The sequence below is a fragment of the Meleagris gallopavo genome, chromosome 29 (genome assembly GCF_905368555.1).
Source record: "Meleagris gallopavo chromosome 29, MGAL_WU_HG_1.1, whole genome shotgun sequence".
Taxonomy (NCBI): domain Eukaryota; kingdom Metazoa; phylum Chordata; class Aves; order Galliformes; family Phasianidae; genus Meleagris; species Meleagris gallopavo.
In genome coordinates, this window is record NC_139432.1 from 839545 (window position 1) to 859061 (window position 19517).

At 43.4% G+C, this 19517-nt stretch overlaps 1 protein-coding gene and 1 pseudogene across 4 annotated transcripts in view; one reads left to right on the forward strand and one right to left on the reverse strand.

Moving 5' to 3' along the window:
* Window positions 1-19517, reverse strand: part of NSF (N-ethylmaleimide sensitive factor, vesicle fusing ATPase) — a 55719-nt gene that overhangs the window by 26679 nt on the left and 9523 nt on the right. For 2 of the 4 annotated variants that reach the window (XM_010724433.4, XM_085210991.1), the window contains 6 exons: window positions 16391-16490; window positions 14504-14543; window positions 10807-10973; window positions 10135-10242; window positions 9450-9525; window positions 6139-6294 (listed from right to left, as the gene is read on the reverse strand). In XM_010724433.4, coding sequence (XP_010722735.1) covers window positions 6139-6294; window positions 9450-9525; window positions 10135-10242; window positions 10807-10973; window positions 14504-14543; window positions 16391-16490 — 647 coding nt within the window. The remainder of the gene's footprint in view (window positions 1-6138; window positions 6295-9449; window positions 9526-10134; window positions 10243-10806; window positions 10974-14503; window positions 14544-16390; window positions 16491-19517) is intronic. The other 2 variants (XM_085210993.1, XM_085210992.1) reach the window with 2 other exon arrangements.
* LOC146542566 (oxysterols receptor LXR-alpha-like) lies at window positions 3011-3691 on the forward strand (annotated as a pseudogene).

Here is a 19517-nt window from a genome sequence, read left to right on the forward strand (position 1 = left end):
TCTCACCTATCTAGTCTGTCTTACAGCTGTTTGCCCACCAGGATGTTACAAGCGCTGAAAGTCTGACTAAATTTGAGATAAACAACATCCACACCCCTCCCCTGATTCTCTGAGCTGATCTCCTAACTGTAGGACAAGTGAAAGGAGTTTGTGGCGAGGTGGGGTCAGCCTCAGCTCCCAGCTAACAGTGACAGGATGAGAAGGAATGGCCTCAAGTTGTACCAGGGGAGGTTGAGGTCGGCTGTAAGAAAAAAGTTCCCTAAAAGAGCGGTGATGCAGTGGAACAGGCTGTCCAGGGAGGTGATGGAGTCACCATCTCTGGAAGAGACCAAGAGATGCAGTACTGAGGCACGTGGTTAAGCAGGCAGTGTTGGTGGTAGGTGGATGTTTGGACTTGGTTATCTTAGAGGTCTTTTCCAACCTTGGTTAAAGACCATTTTTACTTCGTACATCCATGCTGAACACTCCTCATCATCTCCTTCTCCCTCATGCGTCTGGAAGTGGTTTCCAAGATGAGTTTCTCCATCCATTTCTGCCTTCCCAGGAACTGCAAGAAGAACCCCAGCTCCTCCTCCCTGCCTCCTTGAAGATAGGATAGCATTGCTTTCTTCCAGTCTCACATGCTTTGATGTGAGGAAAGCAGCTCATTTTATAATTGCACTAGGAGGTGAAGACACAGGAAAGTGTTGGTCCAACTCTTGACAGAGAAGAAAGATCAACCACAAGCAATGCTAAGTTCAAACTGCAAAATACTTTTTACTTGAGTGATGATTTAAATTATGTGACAGTCAACATTCGTATCAGTGATAAAGAAGGAAGATCTCAGTACAGAATAGGAAAAGAATGAGACAGTTCACAGGAGCATTGAATACTTAGAGATCACACCTGGACTTGGACCCAAAAACACTCCAAACAAGGGAAGACATCTCAAAGTCACTGAGAACACAGTATGGGTAGGACACTGGGGGGAAGAACACGACCACCACTCTTCATGTTACTAAGGAAAAGAAGAGCCAGGGGGAAGAAAAGGAGCCATGGGGTTGGACTAAACCCCGAGAGATCCCTTCCAACTTCAACTACTTTCTGATTCTGTTATATAGAACTAACACTAACTTAATTCCTAGAGAACTCTGGTACGGTGTCCTTTTAACTAGGTAGAAGAAAATAAGGATATGAGCAACACCCAAAAGAAATTCAGTTTATACACCTAAAGACAACTTCCCCCTAGGAAAGGGTGTGAGGTCACACACAGGGAGAAGAGAAAAAAAAAGCAACAAAGAGAGATTTAGACCCTCATAAAGATATGCAGGACCTCTTTTAACTTTGAGCTTTATAAACACATACAAAATGCAGTGCCCAAATGAAGTTAAAGATAAGTGAGCAATGGATGGAAAGAAAACACCAAACCAATAACTCTGCAGCATCAGCATACATTGTTTTTATTGATAGCTTGAAAGATGGAACAGAATGAGTTGGAGGGGACCTTCAAAGGTCATCTAATCCAACTCCTCCACAATAACCCAGGACACCTACAGCCAAACCAGGGTGCTCAGAGTCCAATCCAGCCTGACTTCGAAAGCCTTCAGGGACAGGGTAGGCAACAGATCTCTGGGCAACCTGTCCAGAGCTTCACCACCCTTACCTTAATAAACTTTTTTCTTGTATTCAAACTCTAAGTCTCCCCTCTTTACGTTTGAAACCTTTTTCCCCTGTCCTGTCACAACAGACCCTGCTAAAGAGCCTCACTCTCACTCTCCACTACAGCCCCCTTCCATACAATGACAGCTCACCACCAGGTCTGCCTGCAGCCCCCTCCACTCCAGGCTGAACAGCCCCAGCTCCCTCAGCCTGTCCTTGCAGGGGAGATGTTCCACCTCTCAGATAATTTTCGTGGCCCTCCTCTGGATGCACCCCAGCAGGTCCATGTCTCCCAGGTCTGACAACCCCATATCCAGATGCAGCACCAGATGAGCTCCCACAGCATGGAGTGGAGGGGCAGGATCACCTGCTAAAGCTGCACCTTTCATGAACAAACAAGAGTCCCCTTCAAAAAGATAAAAACTACCAAAAAAAAAATATATCTAGTTTTAAGAAGGGTAGAAAGGACAACCCAGGGAGCTAATGACCAACGACCTGTCAGTCTCACCTCAGTGTCAGGGGAAATCATGGAGCAGATCCTGCTGGAAGCTGTGCTAAGGCACGTGGAAGAGAGGGAGGTGACACAGGACACCCAGCAAGGCTTCACCAAGGACAGCTGCTGCCTGACCAACCTTTTTACGATGGCATGACAGTGTCAGTGGACAAAGGAAGAGCCACCAATGCCATCTATCAGGATCTGAGTGAGGCTTTTCACGTGGCACCCAGAACATTCTTCTCTCCATATTGGAAAGATACAGATTTGATGGGTGTTACAATAAGGGCAGTGAGCGCCTCGTTCATGGCGACATTCAAGGTCAGGCTGGACAGGGCTCTCAGCACCTGATCTAGCTGTAGATGTCCATAGATGTCCATGTTACTGCAGGAGAGTCAGACCAGATGGCCTCTGAGGACCCTTTCTAACTCCAATAATTCTATATGATAAATTGCTGCTAGGTTGAGAATAAGTAATTGGAAAGTTTAGACAGTAAAGATACTCTAAGCAGTGGCATAAGCTGCATTAGGAAGTTCTTGCATTATCGCCTCAATTACAGGTGAGACATCTCTGACAGTGATGTTTCATTTTTAAAGAAATCTTATTTTAAAGATAGAGTGGATGAGATCCTAACACTCTCACAGTATCTGAGCACTTCAAGAACAGGCACTGAATGTGAAAAAAAATATCCATGTGGTGAAATATCTGTTTCAGTTAGAAAAAAAAAGAAGAGCCACAAAAAAGAACGTTGCAGTATTCCATAATACAACATTCACCAAATAAAAAGGAGAAGCATTAGTTTCAACAAGAGGATGACTTACGCAGCAAAAAAGTTATCCAAAGCCAGCCCTAAGCAACTAATAGGGATGAAAAGGCTGCATGTGGTTCACCATGTAGGTGCATGGATTTACTTGAGCTGAATGTCACAAGGTCACCAGGAGTCAAACACCAGGTAAAAATTAAGCACACCATGGCCCCAAATTCCTGACCCTAATAACCACAAAGCGAGGCAGCAGCGTTCTGCTCACTGTAGAGAACGTGCAGTTATTTCTGTGCAAGAGATTGTGGAATCTGCCAAGCAACTACCTGGCTTCTGGGAGCTGACCAGGGAAGGTCAGATTGCTTTATAGAAGATCTTACCATAGAGGTGATGTTGCTGGAGATATCCCCATGCTACAGACCAGAGACTGAGAGCATCACTTCTATGAAGGACATGATCTACAATTAGGATGACTTGGCATAAGCAGGTCTGCAGTTTGAGTTTATTGCCTCAATCTTTGAGTTCTCAACAGGAATGAAAGAGCTGCAACTCAATGATTTTTTTCTTTTAATCACCATCAACATTTTCTCTGCAGACTGACCAAGTGTGCAGAACCGGTCTGTCGTGGTCCAGCTGCAGGTTCCACCTGTTTGGAAACCTTCCTTCTCACATTTACATCAACCGACCAAATGACCACTGGGTGTTTCCAAGGATGTTAATGAAGCTGGTCACTCTTTAGCAGTGTCCACCCCAAACAGGTGTTTGCCATTCAGCTGCAGGACAAAAAACTCCCTCCCTGAAATGAAGACCCTCCCCACACATAACCTCTTCTTCAGAGTCTCTTTTCTCTTTTTTAAGATGACCAATGAGCAAATGCCCAGGACCTTTCCTCTCTTGTGGGTTACGAAAATAAATGTGCAGGAACTTGCCAACCCCCTCTATTGAGAGCAACCCAACTCAGAAGGGTTCTGCAGGGCCCCCAGTGTGCCTGGATCTGAGAAGATCAGGAAAGTCACTGTGGATGTTCTAGGGGTTGCACTGAGTTTCCTATAAATAAAATATCTTGTACATACAAAGATTCCAAGAGAAGCAGCTGTTATTTCTTCACCGTGAGACTTCATCTCTTGAGTTGTCCTTTTACTCTGGCTCTCCTTTGGAAAGAGGATGCCTCTGATGGTGGAACTAGATGATCTTTAAGGTCCCTTCCAACCTAAGCCATTCTATGATCAACTACGTTCATAATACTAAGGAACTCCTATAAGTGACTGTAAACCTGTAGCCTTAAAAGCAATCAGCTTAAATTGATTAAACTCCCCCAAAGTCTGCTGCCTTCCTCCTGCTGCTACAGCCCGTGCAGTTGTGTCACATCAAGCCAACCAGAGAACAGCCTTCTGGGTTGGTTGGTTTTTCTTTTTTGTTGTTTTTTATTTGCTTTCAATTGTATTAGCTCTTTTCAGAGGCATACAACCCCAAAGCCAACAAGAGGTGGTAAATACGAACATGGGAAAGGCGTGGGTAGGGAAAATGAAACTGTCCCGTTCCAGGGCAGCTATGGAAATGTTTGATGACCAGCTGAAATGGATCTTAGATTTCTTTTCTTGGATAAACCAGAGACTGCAGCATCTGAATAGTATTTACATCCTTGGATGATATGGTTAACTAACATTGATTTATATGCTCCAAACCCAGAACATTCCTTGGAAGTTAGATAAACCACACACAAATTGCAAGCAATTTCTGAAGGGTCTCTACTGTCTCTGTGTAGTTACAGGACAGAAATATTTATTGCATTTGGCATGGAAGTTGCAGTCTGTAAGCAAAAAACAGAAGTGGGTGAGTGCTAGAGCACCAGATAGCAAGCAAATTCTTTCTTTTCCTTTCCCAATAAATTATATACAAAGGTGAACAGCTGTCACATTGACATTTCAGATCTGAAATATAGTTAAGAGCAAGTTATAACTAAGGCAAAGAAAATGAATGTCAGAAAGTTTTGTTATTTCAAATTTCAGATAAGCTCTTTAGCCCTAGGGTTCATCAGAGCTCTGCTTGGAGTCAAGCTCCTTACCAGAAAAATGTTTCTTTGTGTAGTATGTGTGTAAACACGCACAAGTAAGGGTATATGTATGTATTTATATAAATAATATGGCACACCTTGAATTCAAGATTAGCCCCCAGGAGGCCTTCCCTAACAGATCGATATAAAATACGTTAGGCAGCAGAGAGAGAATCGTGCACTAATTGGATTTAGCCTACAGGGGTTCTTCAACATTTCTCCCTAAGTGTTCAAATCGCTTAGAATAGACCTAACACACCTCACAGAGAAGTTTACTTTAACATTAATTCTACAAACACTGGTCATGGACACGCTCCACGCAGGCACACACAAACAGGACGTGTCTTCTGATGAAAATCTGTTTTGTAATCAGAATGGTGATTGCTTCCATTTGTGGGAAGAGGGAAGGTGGATCGAGAAATATAAACATATTTAGAAATTCTGCAGCTCTGAATTCCAAATTTAAATACGATCCCACAAAGATTATATTCAGAGAATGAAGACGAGCTAGAACATCCTCAGCCACGTTATGGGAAAAAATAAGTTATTTGCAGCTGCACATTGCTTAATAAAATTAAATCAGTCCCATTTATCTGCCTGCCAGCACATGTTTACAAAGTAATGGCACTGCCTCTGCTTCCCCAGACCCCAAAAGGCTGTTTAAGAATCTGTACTTTTATTTTAGCAACTCCAAGACATGTCACGGCCTCTGCATCCTCTCCAGTACTTCCAATTGGACCAACCCAGGATCACAAATAATGCTCTTTTTTGGGCTCACACTTTGAGGATAGAAGTTCACAGTGCAGTGGCCAGGACAATAGACACTATACACAACGCAGCATCATTAAGGACAGAATTTCCTTTGATTTGTCCAGAAATCCCACTGCCAGCAAGTCAGAAATGGGAGCGTTTGCTCTCACTGCTGTGAACAAACGATGCATTCAGGAGAACAGGCAGCGTTTGGGTTTCAACAGAAAAATATTCAGTTAAACCATGTATCTCATTTGCTCAGACATTTTATGTACAGAGCTGAACATCCAAGTCGCTCCTCTGTCCCCCATAACAGGAGTATGAAAGACATTTGGGAGCAACAGAAAAGAATGTGTCAGTCCATTGGCTCTCCAAGCAACTGCCATATTACAGCACAAGGCTCTTACATGATATCCAGTCTTCTCAAGCCAGTATTGTACTTACCCATTTGCTCCACAATTTCAGGTGGAAAAACTCTGGAAGCAAAAGCTCGTCGGAAAATATCTGAGAACTCTTTGTCAAGGCCCCCAATGCCCATCTTCTCAAAATTCCAGTCTGGGTTGATGATGGACTGGCGGTTCTCTTTGGTCTTTGATTTACCTGGAAAAAAAAAGAAACCACTTCAAACTCGTGGCACAGCAGAATTACAGTAAATGTAATACAAACACCAAATTGGCTCTACCCAGGGAGCCCAGCATTTCACAGAATTCTAACCTAAATTCAGAATAATCACACAGAACTGCAGGGGTTGGAAGAGACCATCGAGCACAAAGCCCCTGCTGAAGCAGGCTCCCTACAACAGGTCACACAGGTAGGCGTCCAAATGGGTTTTGAGCATCTCCACAGAAGGAGAGTCCACAACCTCTCCCTGCATTTTCATACCTGGCATCTCAGGACTAAGAAGCAATCATATCTGACTGAACTCAGGAGCACTGCTCCTCCCACACATCACTTTATGTTTATTTATATTGAATTTCCTCTGCCATTTTCCTTCTTAGTTGCTCAGCCCCATCAGAGCGCGCTTTGTCACCTTGTTACTCAGCCTTTATTCCACCTTATTCAATAATTATAATGAAAAGCAAAGGCTCCCAGCAGAGATTCAGGCTGAACTCAAGTGGCACTGGTTATTTACTCCTACCTTTCACTATTCGTTCACTTCTGCTCAGTTTCCTTTTAAATAAACATTGGTAAGAACCGTTGGAAGAGCTTTAAAAAATAAGCTTCGGAGTACTCAGTGCATTAGGAGGAGACTGACTGTAAGCACAAATGCTACAGTAAGAATGCAGCTGAGATGCTAACAGCCAGAACCATGTCTTGCCTTAAACTGGAGGAGAATTCATGGGCAGGCACTCATATGAGCTGGATCAACATTTCTAAATGGCTTTTCTTTAGAAACTAATACTAAAAGCCCAGGGAGGAAACAAAGATTCTCAAAATACTCGTTAATATCTGCTGAATTTGAATGTCTTGTATCCTCTTGTTATACAGTGGCTCTGGGAACAATTAAGCCCTACATTCAAGAAGTCCAGTAAGGACACCAAATAAAAGTTTGGTGCTATCTCAATTAGATGCTATGAATCTTTGTCTGAAGGCACCTGGAATCAACACCTTAACTCACAGCATTAGAGCTCTAACATGTTAGCTAGAGGTGTGTTTGGTTTGTTACACTAACACACAGCTGTGCAGGACAGCAGTGAACATCTGGCTCACTGACTGCTCTGTATTTGTCACTGCATTGTCCCACTGCAGGTTTAGATCAGCCAGGCACGATTCTACGTGACTTATCCTGAACTTGGCCAATATCCCCCCCTTCTGGCTGCATCTGATCATAATAAAATCCTCACACATTCCACAAAACCACCATCTATTGGTTTTGTAACACACCATTTTAGGCAAAGCAGAAGAAACAGAATTGGCATTATTTTTTAATGACCACAATTCTTATCTGCTGAAAAAAATAAAGGCCCTTTATTGAAGCAGCCCTCAATGGCATTTTATTTTTATCTTCTCGCTCTGAATTTAATTATTCACAACTTCACAATTCTCCAGAGACTGAGGAGGCACATTAAGGAGCTCTGCCTCAGATCAGTCAGGAGATTAAATACAGGAGCAATCTGACAGAAGTAAATTGAGGCATAAGCAACTCTTGTCTTGTCTGCAGGCAATGAAACAGGATCACAGCACAGGAATCCTATTTCCAATCAATTCACCCTCCCTCAGGACCACCTTCCACACCTTCCCAAGCCAGGAGGAAAGTCACAGGTCATTTCATTGCAGTTGGACTGATTATCTTTTAGGGTCCCTTCCAACTCAAACCATTCTCTGATTCTATGATTTTAAGGCTTTGAATACTGAACAAATAAAATATCACTGCTTGTTCAGATGCAATAAATTGGGTGATGTTAACACTCACCCCAAGCTGTCCAAACAAAATACAGTGGACAACTACAGAGCACAAAGTCACAGCCTCACACTGAGGATAGATAACACTTCAGAATAGCATCAAAAGTGCCCCATTACAGCTCCTGGAGTGCTCAGTGAGTTAAACTGTATTGTCTTGAGTGCTATTAGCCTCACATTTTACTTCTGAACCAAGCCCTCAAAGTACTGAATGCTCAGAGCCAAGCAGAACTGTCCTTGGAGCACAGACCTACTACAAAAATTGGAAGTCACTGAGCTGAGGTGGCCACGTCCACTGAGACCTCACTCACAACAGCCTCCCTCCTCTGCCTTCTTATCTGTGGAAAAGGAGCAGCAAAAACAAAAGGTTTATTTCTATTACCTAGAGTCTCTGAGCTAAGAAGAAAGTAAAAAAGGAAAATAAAGAAGAAAAGGACGAATGTCTGCTCAGTACAGACATTTAATCACACCCAGCAAGGACTGCCTATAGCCATCTAATCACCAAGGGAGGTATTTGCAACACTTCACCTGCTAAGTGCTGCCCAGTCTGTAACACAGGTAGAAAGGAAAAGACAGACTAACAGTACACATCTGCTTGGCAGGAAAGCCACCATGGCCCCAGGCACATATAAAGCCAACTGTCAGAAGATTCCCTCAGTGCTCACTTTGTGGACCAGGTCCCCATCACTCCAACCGGTGGCTCTATGGAAGAACTCTACGTGAGCTCCTTTCCAGGTGAATGTGAAGAGGACAAATTAATTATTCCCTGATTTGTTTGCTAGTAAAGTCTGAAATTACACATAAGGGTTTTATCAAGGCTTTAGAAAGTGCTTCCTAAGACAAAACGTTCATAGTTTTGTTAAAATATTTGCTGTATTAAGTGCAGAGCAGTTAGCATAACCTGTATTCTTCTAATTCAATTTCCTATTGTCAGAGTCTCTTAGTCACCTTTTCTTCCCCAATCTCTATCTGTGCATTTTCAATATGCTGTGGTGATAAGTCCACAGCACATCCAGCACATCAGCGAGCTGTGGAGCTGCACACTGGGTGACACAATGACTTCTTTTCAGTCCCTGTAAGGAGCAGCAAGGCCTGCAAGATGGACAGTGTCATCTCACTGCAGTGCCTTCCCACAGACACCCAGATACGTATTAACTCCTTTCTGAAGGGTCTGGAAAAGGTTCCTAAGGGGTCAAGTACAATCTCAACATTTTAAGACATTTTAAAAGGCAGTTTTCAATGGATCAGGTCAAGTAACGTAACAAGAAAAACAATCTTTGGGCATACAAGTCTTTGAGGCCTGAAAAGCAGCAAACTTTGAGTGGTATTTCTCTCTTACATAAAGTGGCACTTACCAATCAGATTGAGAGAGGAGTTCTCAGCTTTCTCAAAGGCCACCTGGCTGTTTCCAAAAACCAAACCCACCTCAATCTGAAAAAGAGGAGGAGTCCAATAGTCACATTAAGCTTTTAGAGTCAACTTCAGATTCTTTAGTATCTCCAAGCAGACCTCAGGAAAAAGAGCAGAAAGAGCTCCACTACAAAAGTTATTGGAAGGAATGTGAAATACCTCCTCTAAAACCAGCTTTAGTAACAATTTGAATGTGGCACTTTGGTGGGCACAGTAAGTTGGCTTTTTAAAGTTATTTGTTTAGTCCAAAACTAACTGTTCTATTATGGCAAGGTACAGAAGGAAAAACAAACAAAATATTTGTACTTCCTACCAAAGGAAAATCAAAATTGGGCATAACTGCTAGACTTAAAGGTCCAAGAAAGAAGGTTTCCGTGAATTAACACAGGAATTCCAAAAGATACTCCTTGCATTTCATCCAGCTCTGCACTTCAGTAGGTGCAACTCCAAGCTGCCAACTACACCAGCACAGGAAACTGAGAGCACACATCTCCTCCAAGGCAAAAGCAGTGGCCAGATGAAACAAAGCAACTTCTTCAAAAGAGAGTAGCCTAAATTCCTCATTGTAGCAGCACCTTATCTGCATTTGAGCCTTTGCAGAACCCAGGGAGTAAACCCCTGTGTCCCCACCTTCTGTTTTTTGCTTCCTCCAGATTCTCCTTTGAGGATGCTGGGATCCATTCCTTCCATGGACTTTACTAACAGGCCGAAAAGTTTGTCATTAAAACTGAACACAAGCTGTGGAAAGAAGAAACAGAAGTAGATATGAAGTCATTAAATGTTAAAAAGGATTTTGACAGAGCTATTAAGATTGGAAGAGAAAGAGGCTTGAGGACTAAGCTTCCCAAGCAAGAAATTCCACATGCTTTCACTGTGTAAATGTTGAGCATAACGAATACGTCCTTTTCATATCCCATACTATGCTACTGAGCTTTAATTAAAGCCAACGTTCATTTTACTTTTGTACACGAGGAAGACATATGCTACTTCTCAAAAGATTCCAGGAGCTCCCATGTTTACACCCAATCAAGCCAAGATACAGAGAGGAGACAGACTCTCAAACCTCCGTTTTCCTTACAAAAATTAATTTCTTTAGCTAAGGAAAAGGAACATTCTAAATCACTCTGCTCCTGCTCTCAGTGGAAGTCAGGATTGTTGAACACGTCATTAAGGCCACATTCACACAATAAACAACTTCCACTTCTCGTTGCTCTCTGCAGCTAATATCTAATTATTATTCTTTACATAAGCATTCATTTTACTTCAGGTCCTTAGGATACAGCATACAAAACCAAAGCACACCTGCTGCCCTACAGAGAATGCCTGGCTGTTGAACTGCTGGATGAACTCAGCAGCCATCTTGTCTGTGTCGTATGGGTTGGAATCAATGTTCTTCTTCTGCAGAAAGTCTATCTCAATCGTCATTGTGCCAATGCACTGCTTAGACTTGTCAAAAGTGTACAGGGAAACTGGAAAAAAAAGAAAACACTCATTTCAGAATGCACAACCAATTAGACATGCTGTAAGTCTGGCAACACACGTTCCTCCATTCTGAATGTTTTATGAAATTGAATACCCTATTTCTAACAGAAAACTTTATTTCCCTTAGTTCCTTCTTTTACTACAACACCAAAAACAAAGCAACCGTACCTCTGCTGAAAATCCTGCATTTCTTTAATAATGTCCTTTAAATAACATCCTTTAAAGCAGCTCAAACACCACACAAGCCTAGGGAAAGAGGACAGTGGAAAATAGTAGTACCACAATAGCTTCCTTAACGTCTGCAGCTTTGGAGGATGACTTAAGAATGCTCAAAGGAAAGACAATAACCCTGAAAAACCACCTACCAGAGGTCACAATTGTTTTTTTCAACAGATTGACTAGCTCTTCTCCAGACAGGTTAGTAGAAATGGTGAACTATATTACTGCAATTGACCTCACACGTGATTTATCAGACTTTCACAGATCAGAATGAAGCATCAACTACAACAGGTCTCAACTATTTCACACCAAAGTTCAGGGCTGTTGCTGCTGGAAGTAAGACAGAAAATAAAAAGCACGGATCACAACTTCAGGGCTACTGCATCAACACAGCTGATTGGAAACACAGGATCTCACAAAGCAAGCAGCCCAAGTAACTCACAAACCAGACTACAGCAAAGGACAGAAGCAGAAGAATGAAGTACGCTACGAAGTGACAGCCAGCATGGCTTCGCAAAGGGCAGAGTGTGCCTGACTGTCTGGTGGCGTTCTTGGGTAGAGTGACAGCATCAGCAGGCAAAGGGGACCTGATGTCACCTACCTGGGCTTGTGCAAGGCCTTTGGCGCAGCCCCACGCCACATCTTTATCCTTCAGCTGCAGAGAGATGGGTTTGAAGGCTGCGCTGTTCAGTGGATTAAGAGTTGGTGGGATGGTTGCAGCCACGGGGCTGTGATCAATGGCTTTGTCCAACTGGAGGCGGTGATGAGTGGTGCCCTCCAGGGATCCATCTGGGACCAGTGCTCCTCAACACCTTTACCAGTGGCAAAGACAATGGGACCGAGTGTACCCTCAGCAGTTTGCAGGCAGCACCGAGCTGAGTGGTGCAGCTGACACCACCAGCCAGAGGGACCAGGACAGGATTGAAGACTGGGCACAGGAGAAACCCGTGAGATTCAAGAAGGCCGAGTTCAGGGTGTTGGATCGGGGCAATCCCACATAAGAGCACAGACTGGGAGAAGAGCCTGAGAGCAGCTCTGCAGAGAAGCACTTGGAGACTCTAGTGATGAAAAGCTGCACGTGAGCCAGCAGCACGTGCCTGCAGCCTGGAAGGCCAACAGCATTCTGGGCTGCATCTACAGAGGGGTGGCAGCAGGGAGGGGAGGTGGCTGCCCCCTCTGCTCTTGTGAGGCCCCCCCAGGTGGAGGATTGTGTACAGAAAGGATGCACAGCTGTTGGAGCAGGTCGAGAGGAGGGCTGTGAAGATGATCAAATGCTGAAGCACCTCTCCTATGAAGCAAGGTTGAGAGATGGGCTTGTTTAGCTTGGAAAAATAAAAGGATCTGGGGAGACCCCACTGCAGCCTTTCAGTATAGAACGAACCTTACAAACAGGAGGTACTTTTGGCACCAGCAGAGAGTGACAGGACAAGACAGAATGGTTTAAACTCAAAGAAGGTAGATTTAAGTCAGCTGTTAGGAAGAAATTATTTATTCAGAGAGTGGGAAGGAACGGAACAGGCTGCCCAGGGAAGCCGTGGATATTCCATCTATGCAGGCATTCATGGGATGGGACCCAGGGCAGCCTGACCTGGTGGCTGGCAATGCTGCTCATGGCAGGAGGTTGGAAATGGACAATCTTTGAGGACCCTCCAACCTAAGCCATTCTGGGATTCTATGTTTGCTTTGAATCTAGAGAAGTTTTGTCTGATACAGAAGTCACAGCTAATGTAAAGCAGTAGGAACTGAATAAGGGAAACGCACTTCTCGCACAGTGCCTTGTTTGCTGCCAAGCCTCCTGGCAATGGTATGGTTCCAGGCAACTCCTGAGACTCCTGCTAGGTGCCAGTAAGGAACTCAGCACCAAGCACCCTCTACCCAAAAGCAAAGTTGCAAGATTCACTCACCTGGAAAACCTTTAGCATAGCCCCAGAAGCCTGACAGGGCTCAGCATCACTATAGCACTATGTGCAGGACTCCATTTTAGACTGACATTTAAAGCAGAGCTCTCACATTACCAGGGGAACAGACAAAAAGGGAGCCCTGGTGAGTCACTCGTTTTATGAATATATCTCCTGATCTGTAGAATAGCTTTGCAAATCCTTTATTCTCAGCAGGCAGTCATATGACATTTAGTCACTCTGCATGAAATTACTTCAACTGTGGTTGTTGTTTTTTAATGCACATTCTCAAAGCATGAAGTTTTTAGCAGGATCTAGAACAAGCACAGTCACAGATCTCCTCTAACAACTGATGGTGCTAAATATTAGCACGTAATTCTCCAAATAATGTTAGTACAAAAAACATTTGTTGAGGATAGAGGCAAACATCCCCACTCCAGCTTGTCACTACAGAGGAAGATGCACAAAGACTTCAGACTTCTGCAAGTAACGATCCTTCCCCACAGCCTTCTGAGCTGGGAAGTTGATCAGCCAAAGAATGGGCTTCATCACAACAATCTTACCAAAGAAAAGTATGAGATGGCAGCCACTGCGAGTACACAGCTAATTCCTGATGGTCAAAAGAATGGGTATGATCCCTTATCTTCATCAGTGCTGCAAAGCAAGTGGAGACCTTCCCATAACAGCAGCTGCTGCCAGGAGTTTGGCAATACTCCAGAAGCTACAGACAGACCAAAGGGCTGCACCTCTAGCCAACAGTGATGCCAACTGTTCAGGCATCACAGAGGTGAAAGGCAGTGAGAGCAAATGAAAGAGCACACAGGCTGAGAGGTGCAAGTCAGTCTCTGAACACTGGCAGTGGCTCAACAGGCTCCATTTATTTGAACAATGGAGTACAAACCTCCAGTCTGCAAGAACTCAAGATGCAACTCCTTCTCTTCATCAAAATGCAGAATCCTTCACCTCTTGCCAAAATTAGCTAATATATATATATATATATAGCACTATAGCAGTATAGTAGAAACATACTGTTTAACAGGGCAAGATCTTGCTGAAAAGGGGAGGGACAGCAAGAAGCTAAAGATTTCACATTTCCTACAGGTGGCTGTCTAAGAGCTGAGCAATGAACACAGTGGGACTCCCAGACAATGACAGTCATGTTCTCCAAAGCCACGAGCACAGACTGCATGTTCAGTGTTCACACTCACATGTGGACAAAATATCCCAGTGGTTTTGAGAATGTTAGCAGACAGGAAACCAGCAAATGAGAGCAGTTCATCTCAGAAATGGGGGTTCCATATTACTTGGAGTGCTGAAGTGTGGGATTTTCCAAGTCAGTTTCACTTCAGCACAGAAACACGGAACTGATTTCTTATACATCGTGCTGCTGTCTGACTTACCATCTATCTCTTGTCCTATGGAAAGGCCAGCCCATTTTCTCTGTAAAAATAAGACAGAAACTTAAGAAAGCCTGTCCTTCCATAGAACGTGTCTACTCAAAACTTATTTAGAAAAACACCCCCTAAATCCCCACCATGAGAACTTTAAGAAAAAGAGGGCAAAACTGGATGAAGATCCCAAAATTAACAGCAAGTGAGTCAAGCAGTTCTATTAATAACTCCTATTTCTGACCTTGGGAAGTGATTCTGTCCAACTTCCTACATATTACTAATCACCCCACTGCCCCGGACACCAAAGTCATCACCCTGTGTGTATTTGGTGATTTTTGTTGTTTCCCCCCCCCCCTTCTGCTCCTTTTGGTCAATTACTATCCACAGAGGAGGTTGTGCAGTGGGCAAGAACAGTTTTTCCTGATTATTTTTAAAGGCTTATGTTTGGACAATAGTTGCAGGAAATTGCTACAGTGTGCTTGAAGTTAAATTAAAACTTGAAGCAATTAAAACTTGTCCAGGTAATTACTAAGAAGGAAATTTTTCAAACCCATCGACTTCAAATTCCTTTAAGAAGTTTTGTGCAGCATGAGAAATAAGAAACGGTTCAATAATACGAGATGTGAAAAATCTATGACCTTTACAATGCCAAAAGTTATTGCTTAATAATTCCCAAAACCGTTTTTCCAATGAACAGTTTCTCTGACACAGATTGGCTATTGTGTATTTACAGCCTGCTTTTCAGGCTAGGCAATACTCACCATCCCTTAAATATCTCAGCCTTAGAGAGGAGTGAATCACAGAAGTGCATAGGTATCATTACACAGGGCTCTGGTAAAATTGCACTTGAAATGCTTTGCTTTGTGGTCAATTATGTTTGGCTTTTTATCCTGGAAGGAACAATGACCTTTCTCAAAAATGAAAATTTCCCCCTGAACTCCCTCATCAATATCTTCACGGATCCAAACTAAAATTAGAGATAAGGAAAGAATTCCCTTGGCATAACAGGGATCAAGCTTTAGAAATGAAAGCCCAGGACAGGAAGTTTTTGGTATTTCCAAGAAAGTGAAAACAAACCATGTTTCCGCATTTAATCTCATGCTTCGCAGTTTCCACTTCTCATCTGCATGGCCAGGAAGAATCCTTCCTTTCCCCTGACACTGCAGTTCTCCAGCAAAAAGACCCCAAACCCACCTTCATCTGAAGTACCACTCCTACCTCACTCCTTATCAGAAGAGCTCCCCCAGACCTACAGTAACTGCTGCAATCTACAGAGACGACCACTAACAGTGAATGCATCCGTTTCAGCCCTGTGATACAAATATCTTCTATAGATAACTGCTTTTCAGCCTTGGCAGCTTAAATCTCAACTGCACAGGCAGTGACTCCACACTCTCCTCACCCACTCGTCCGGACAAACACGAACAACACGTCAAAAAGCAAGAGGTAGTTTTGGGGCTTATGCCAAGTCGTCTGCTGAGGAAAAAAGCCTTGTGTGTGCAGCACAGACTCCGCTCCTCGACTGGTTACCAGCAGGCAAATATGAAAGCAACAGATCAGTGAGCTCAGCTGTTGCAGTTCCATGTGTTGAAACTCACTGTGCAAGTCAGCTGAAGTCTCATTTTTCTACTGAGAAGTTAATTGTATCCATTATTTACTCTAAGCATCATTTAACATGCAGTAGCTTGACTTAATTAAGAAAGAATGGTTACATCTATTTTATGCATTTAATTGCACATCTCCTCTAGAAATACTAACGATAAGCATAATAATCAACAATAAACTTTCCTGCAACACAACAAAGAAAACACTCTAAAACAAAGGAAAACCAGGGAATGTTACAAATTCACCAACAAGAGATGTTGCTTGTGGTTTCTTTATCAGAAGGGTTTATACCTGGGGCAAGCTGAAGGCGATGTTGCCAGGAACAACAGAGGGATGTGTTCTCAGAGTGAAGATGTATTTGTGATTGGGAGAAGTCTTCACAACAACGTGTCTAGAAGAGAGAACAGGATTTTACTCCATATACCCACATGCACTGCTCCCAGGGCTTTGAGAACTAAGAAACAAGTCTGCCTATACCTGTAACAGAAAAAAACCCGAGGACTTTAGACATTTGTTGAACTAGATGGTCTTTAGTGTCCCTTCTAACCCAAGTCATTCCATGAAGAGGGCTCTGAAAGGAATTCTGCACTTCAAACCACGCCATGATGCTGGCACACAGGTGTCCAACACCTTCAGTGAATATAACATGATCTCAAAGCCCAACTGCAGGACATAACTGCTATTTAAATTCCCCCCAAAGCAGCTTTCTGCTTCAGGAATTGCACAATATAGACATAACCAAACCATAACCACAAAAACATAAAATCAACACCACTTTCACATCTCAAGTACGTAACATCAGAACTGCAATCTTCAGCTCCAATACACAGTACACCCCAGACGAGATAGATGATAACAATAATTACACAAATGAATCTCAGTATACTGTTCAGAAATTTGACTGCAGTAAAACAGAAGGAATTCCAGTCCAAGAAGTAAAACCAGAGGGACACTGCAGCTGCCCCTTCTGTCTGCTCACGACCTACAGATTCTCTTGGAACTTGCTCAGGATCTGAAGACCAGAAATAGGACCACTGAACTGGATCAGCAGATGTGCTGCACACAGAATCGTTTGAGTTGGAAGGGAGCCTTAAAGGTCATCAAGTTCAATTCCCCTGCAATGAACACAGACATCTATTTTGGCTACACTAGGGATGCGTAACAGCTTCAGCTATATAAGAAACAACATACAGCCCTCTGAAAGTAGAAGAAATGCATGGCCTGTGTAGCCAAGATGACCAGACACTGCTGCTCACTGCTTACACATCCAGGGCAGACTCCCTTCCAGGACCATTAGCTCTCGGCAACACAGAAGGAATAACACAGAAGATGACATAGAAACATTTTAAACACTTATCTTCTCTGCCAGGAGGACAAGTGGTTTGATTCTTTACCAGCTCTGGCCCCAAATTATCCATGAGCTGCCTAAAACCCCACTGCAGAGATGTCCACCCTTCCCTTCTATTTATTCCTGCCCAAAGCAGAAATCTAGAGCCTTGCTTCCTGTAAGCAAGTAGGTGTTAATCCTGTCTTCAAGGAGGATCCAAGGAGCCACAGGGCTGCTCAGCCTCACCTTAGGCCTAGGAAGGTGATGGAGCAAGTAATCTTGGAAGCCAAATCAATTAAAGGACAAGAAAACAACTGAGAGTAGTCAGCATGGATGGACAAAGGGACATCTCAGCTCCACCACCCCACCTCCAGCCACCAATCACAGCTCCCAGCCTGGGGCCAATACTGAATAAATGCTTTGTTACTGACAGGCTGATGCTGATTCATGCGATGGCTGCGATGCCATTCAGCAGCATTTCTGCAGGCTGGAGACACGGGCTGGCACAAATCCCACCAAGTCCAGCAAAGAGAAACACCACATCCTACATCTGGGGAGGAACCACCCTTGCAGCAGCACGACTGCCTGGGAAGTACCACAAAGAAACAAATTACAGTTATTACATTTGAGTGTTCCATTTGTAGAAAACTGCTTCAGAATGATGGCACTGCAGTCAAATGGACGGGGGGGAAATAAAAAAAAAAAAGAGAAAAAAGAAAAATCAGCTTCCTGAAAAAATTATAGTCAAGTGATAAGATCAGAAAAAGTCAAATCCTGGCATTCTACAAGGACAGCTGTCACAGGCAGGGACTGATGGCCAGACTGGAGGATCTTATGGTCTCTCAGCCTTAACAATCCTATGATTCTTCATAAGGACAGCAGAAGAAGAAAAAATTCCACGAGCTCCAAGCAACCGAAGCATTAAGAAGAATATCCAAGTTGTGGCAACAGTAGGAAAAATCAAATGCACTTTCTGACACCAATGTTCACCAGGAGGAAGCTTGGAGAGCTCATGGAGACACAAGGGGAAAACCTCAATCTCTTTAACTGCTTCAGCTTAGAACCTAAACAAAAGGAGCAATGAGTCATCAGATAATTCCCAAGACCTCTGTCTGATGAGACAGCTGCTCTAATTCCCATGCGAAACCTTGCTTGAAACCATCAGCACCAAAGTACAGCTGTAATGCCAGTTATTAGGAAGGACTCAAGGCTTGATCCAGGAAACCATCAGCTAGCAAGTCTTCTGGCCAGGTTGAGCACAACAGAAACCATCATAAATAAAAGCTAAAGGATACACAGGTTAGTATTACGTTGGTGAAGAAAAAGCATATTTCTTGTGCAGAAGGGGGTGCCTCAGGGGTCTTTGCAAAGAACACCATAAGCACATTAAGGATCCAGGACGCATCTGCTCATGCTGCTGTGGACATCCTCCTCTGCTGGACGACTGGAAACCCGAGCAAATTATTCAGCAACGTTTCCCACGGGCTCCCCACATAACTAAACTGGCATGACACGAGTGGGAAGGTGAATGGTCTCCCCATTAACAAGGCAGCAAAAAAAGGTAATAATAATTAGTCCCCAATGGAAAAATAATACACTACCTGCAACTTTTCAAATGCAATGCGTAGTGCTGCAATCAGATATTCAACTCAAAAATTTGACCATGTCTCTTTACTAGACTTCTGTCAGATCTCTCTTAACAGAGAAAGTCATCTCTCACTTCACAGTCACAGAATGATTTACATAGGAAAAAAGCCTTATGATCAAGTCCAACTGACAACTGACCTACAGAAGGCTTTGGGCAATAAAATGCTATCAGTATGCTTCACAGAGAAAAAAGAGGGCTTATGTTCTACAGAGGGTGGTTTGGTGGTTTGACAGGAGGCTTTGAATCTTCCAAAATCAGGCTTTGGACTCTCCAGCTCAGGGGCTGCACCCCAAAGTGGTGTTTTGATCTCTTAAAATAAGCATCTGATTCCCAAAAGAGTCTTTGGGCCCTAAATAATCACACACTGGCTCCTGGCAAATGGCTTTGGGTGCTAGAAAGGAGCCTTTGAGCACTGAAATGAAGCTTTGAGCCTTCACAAAGGT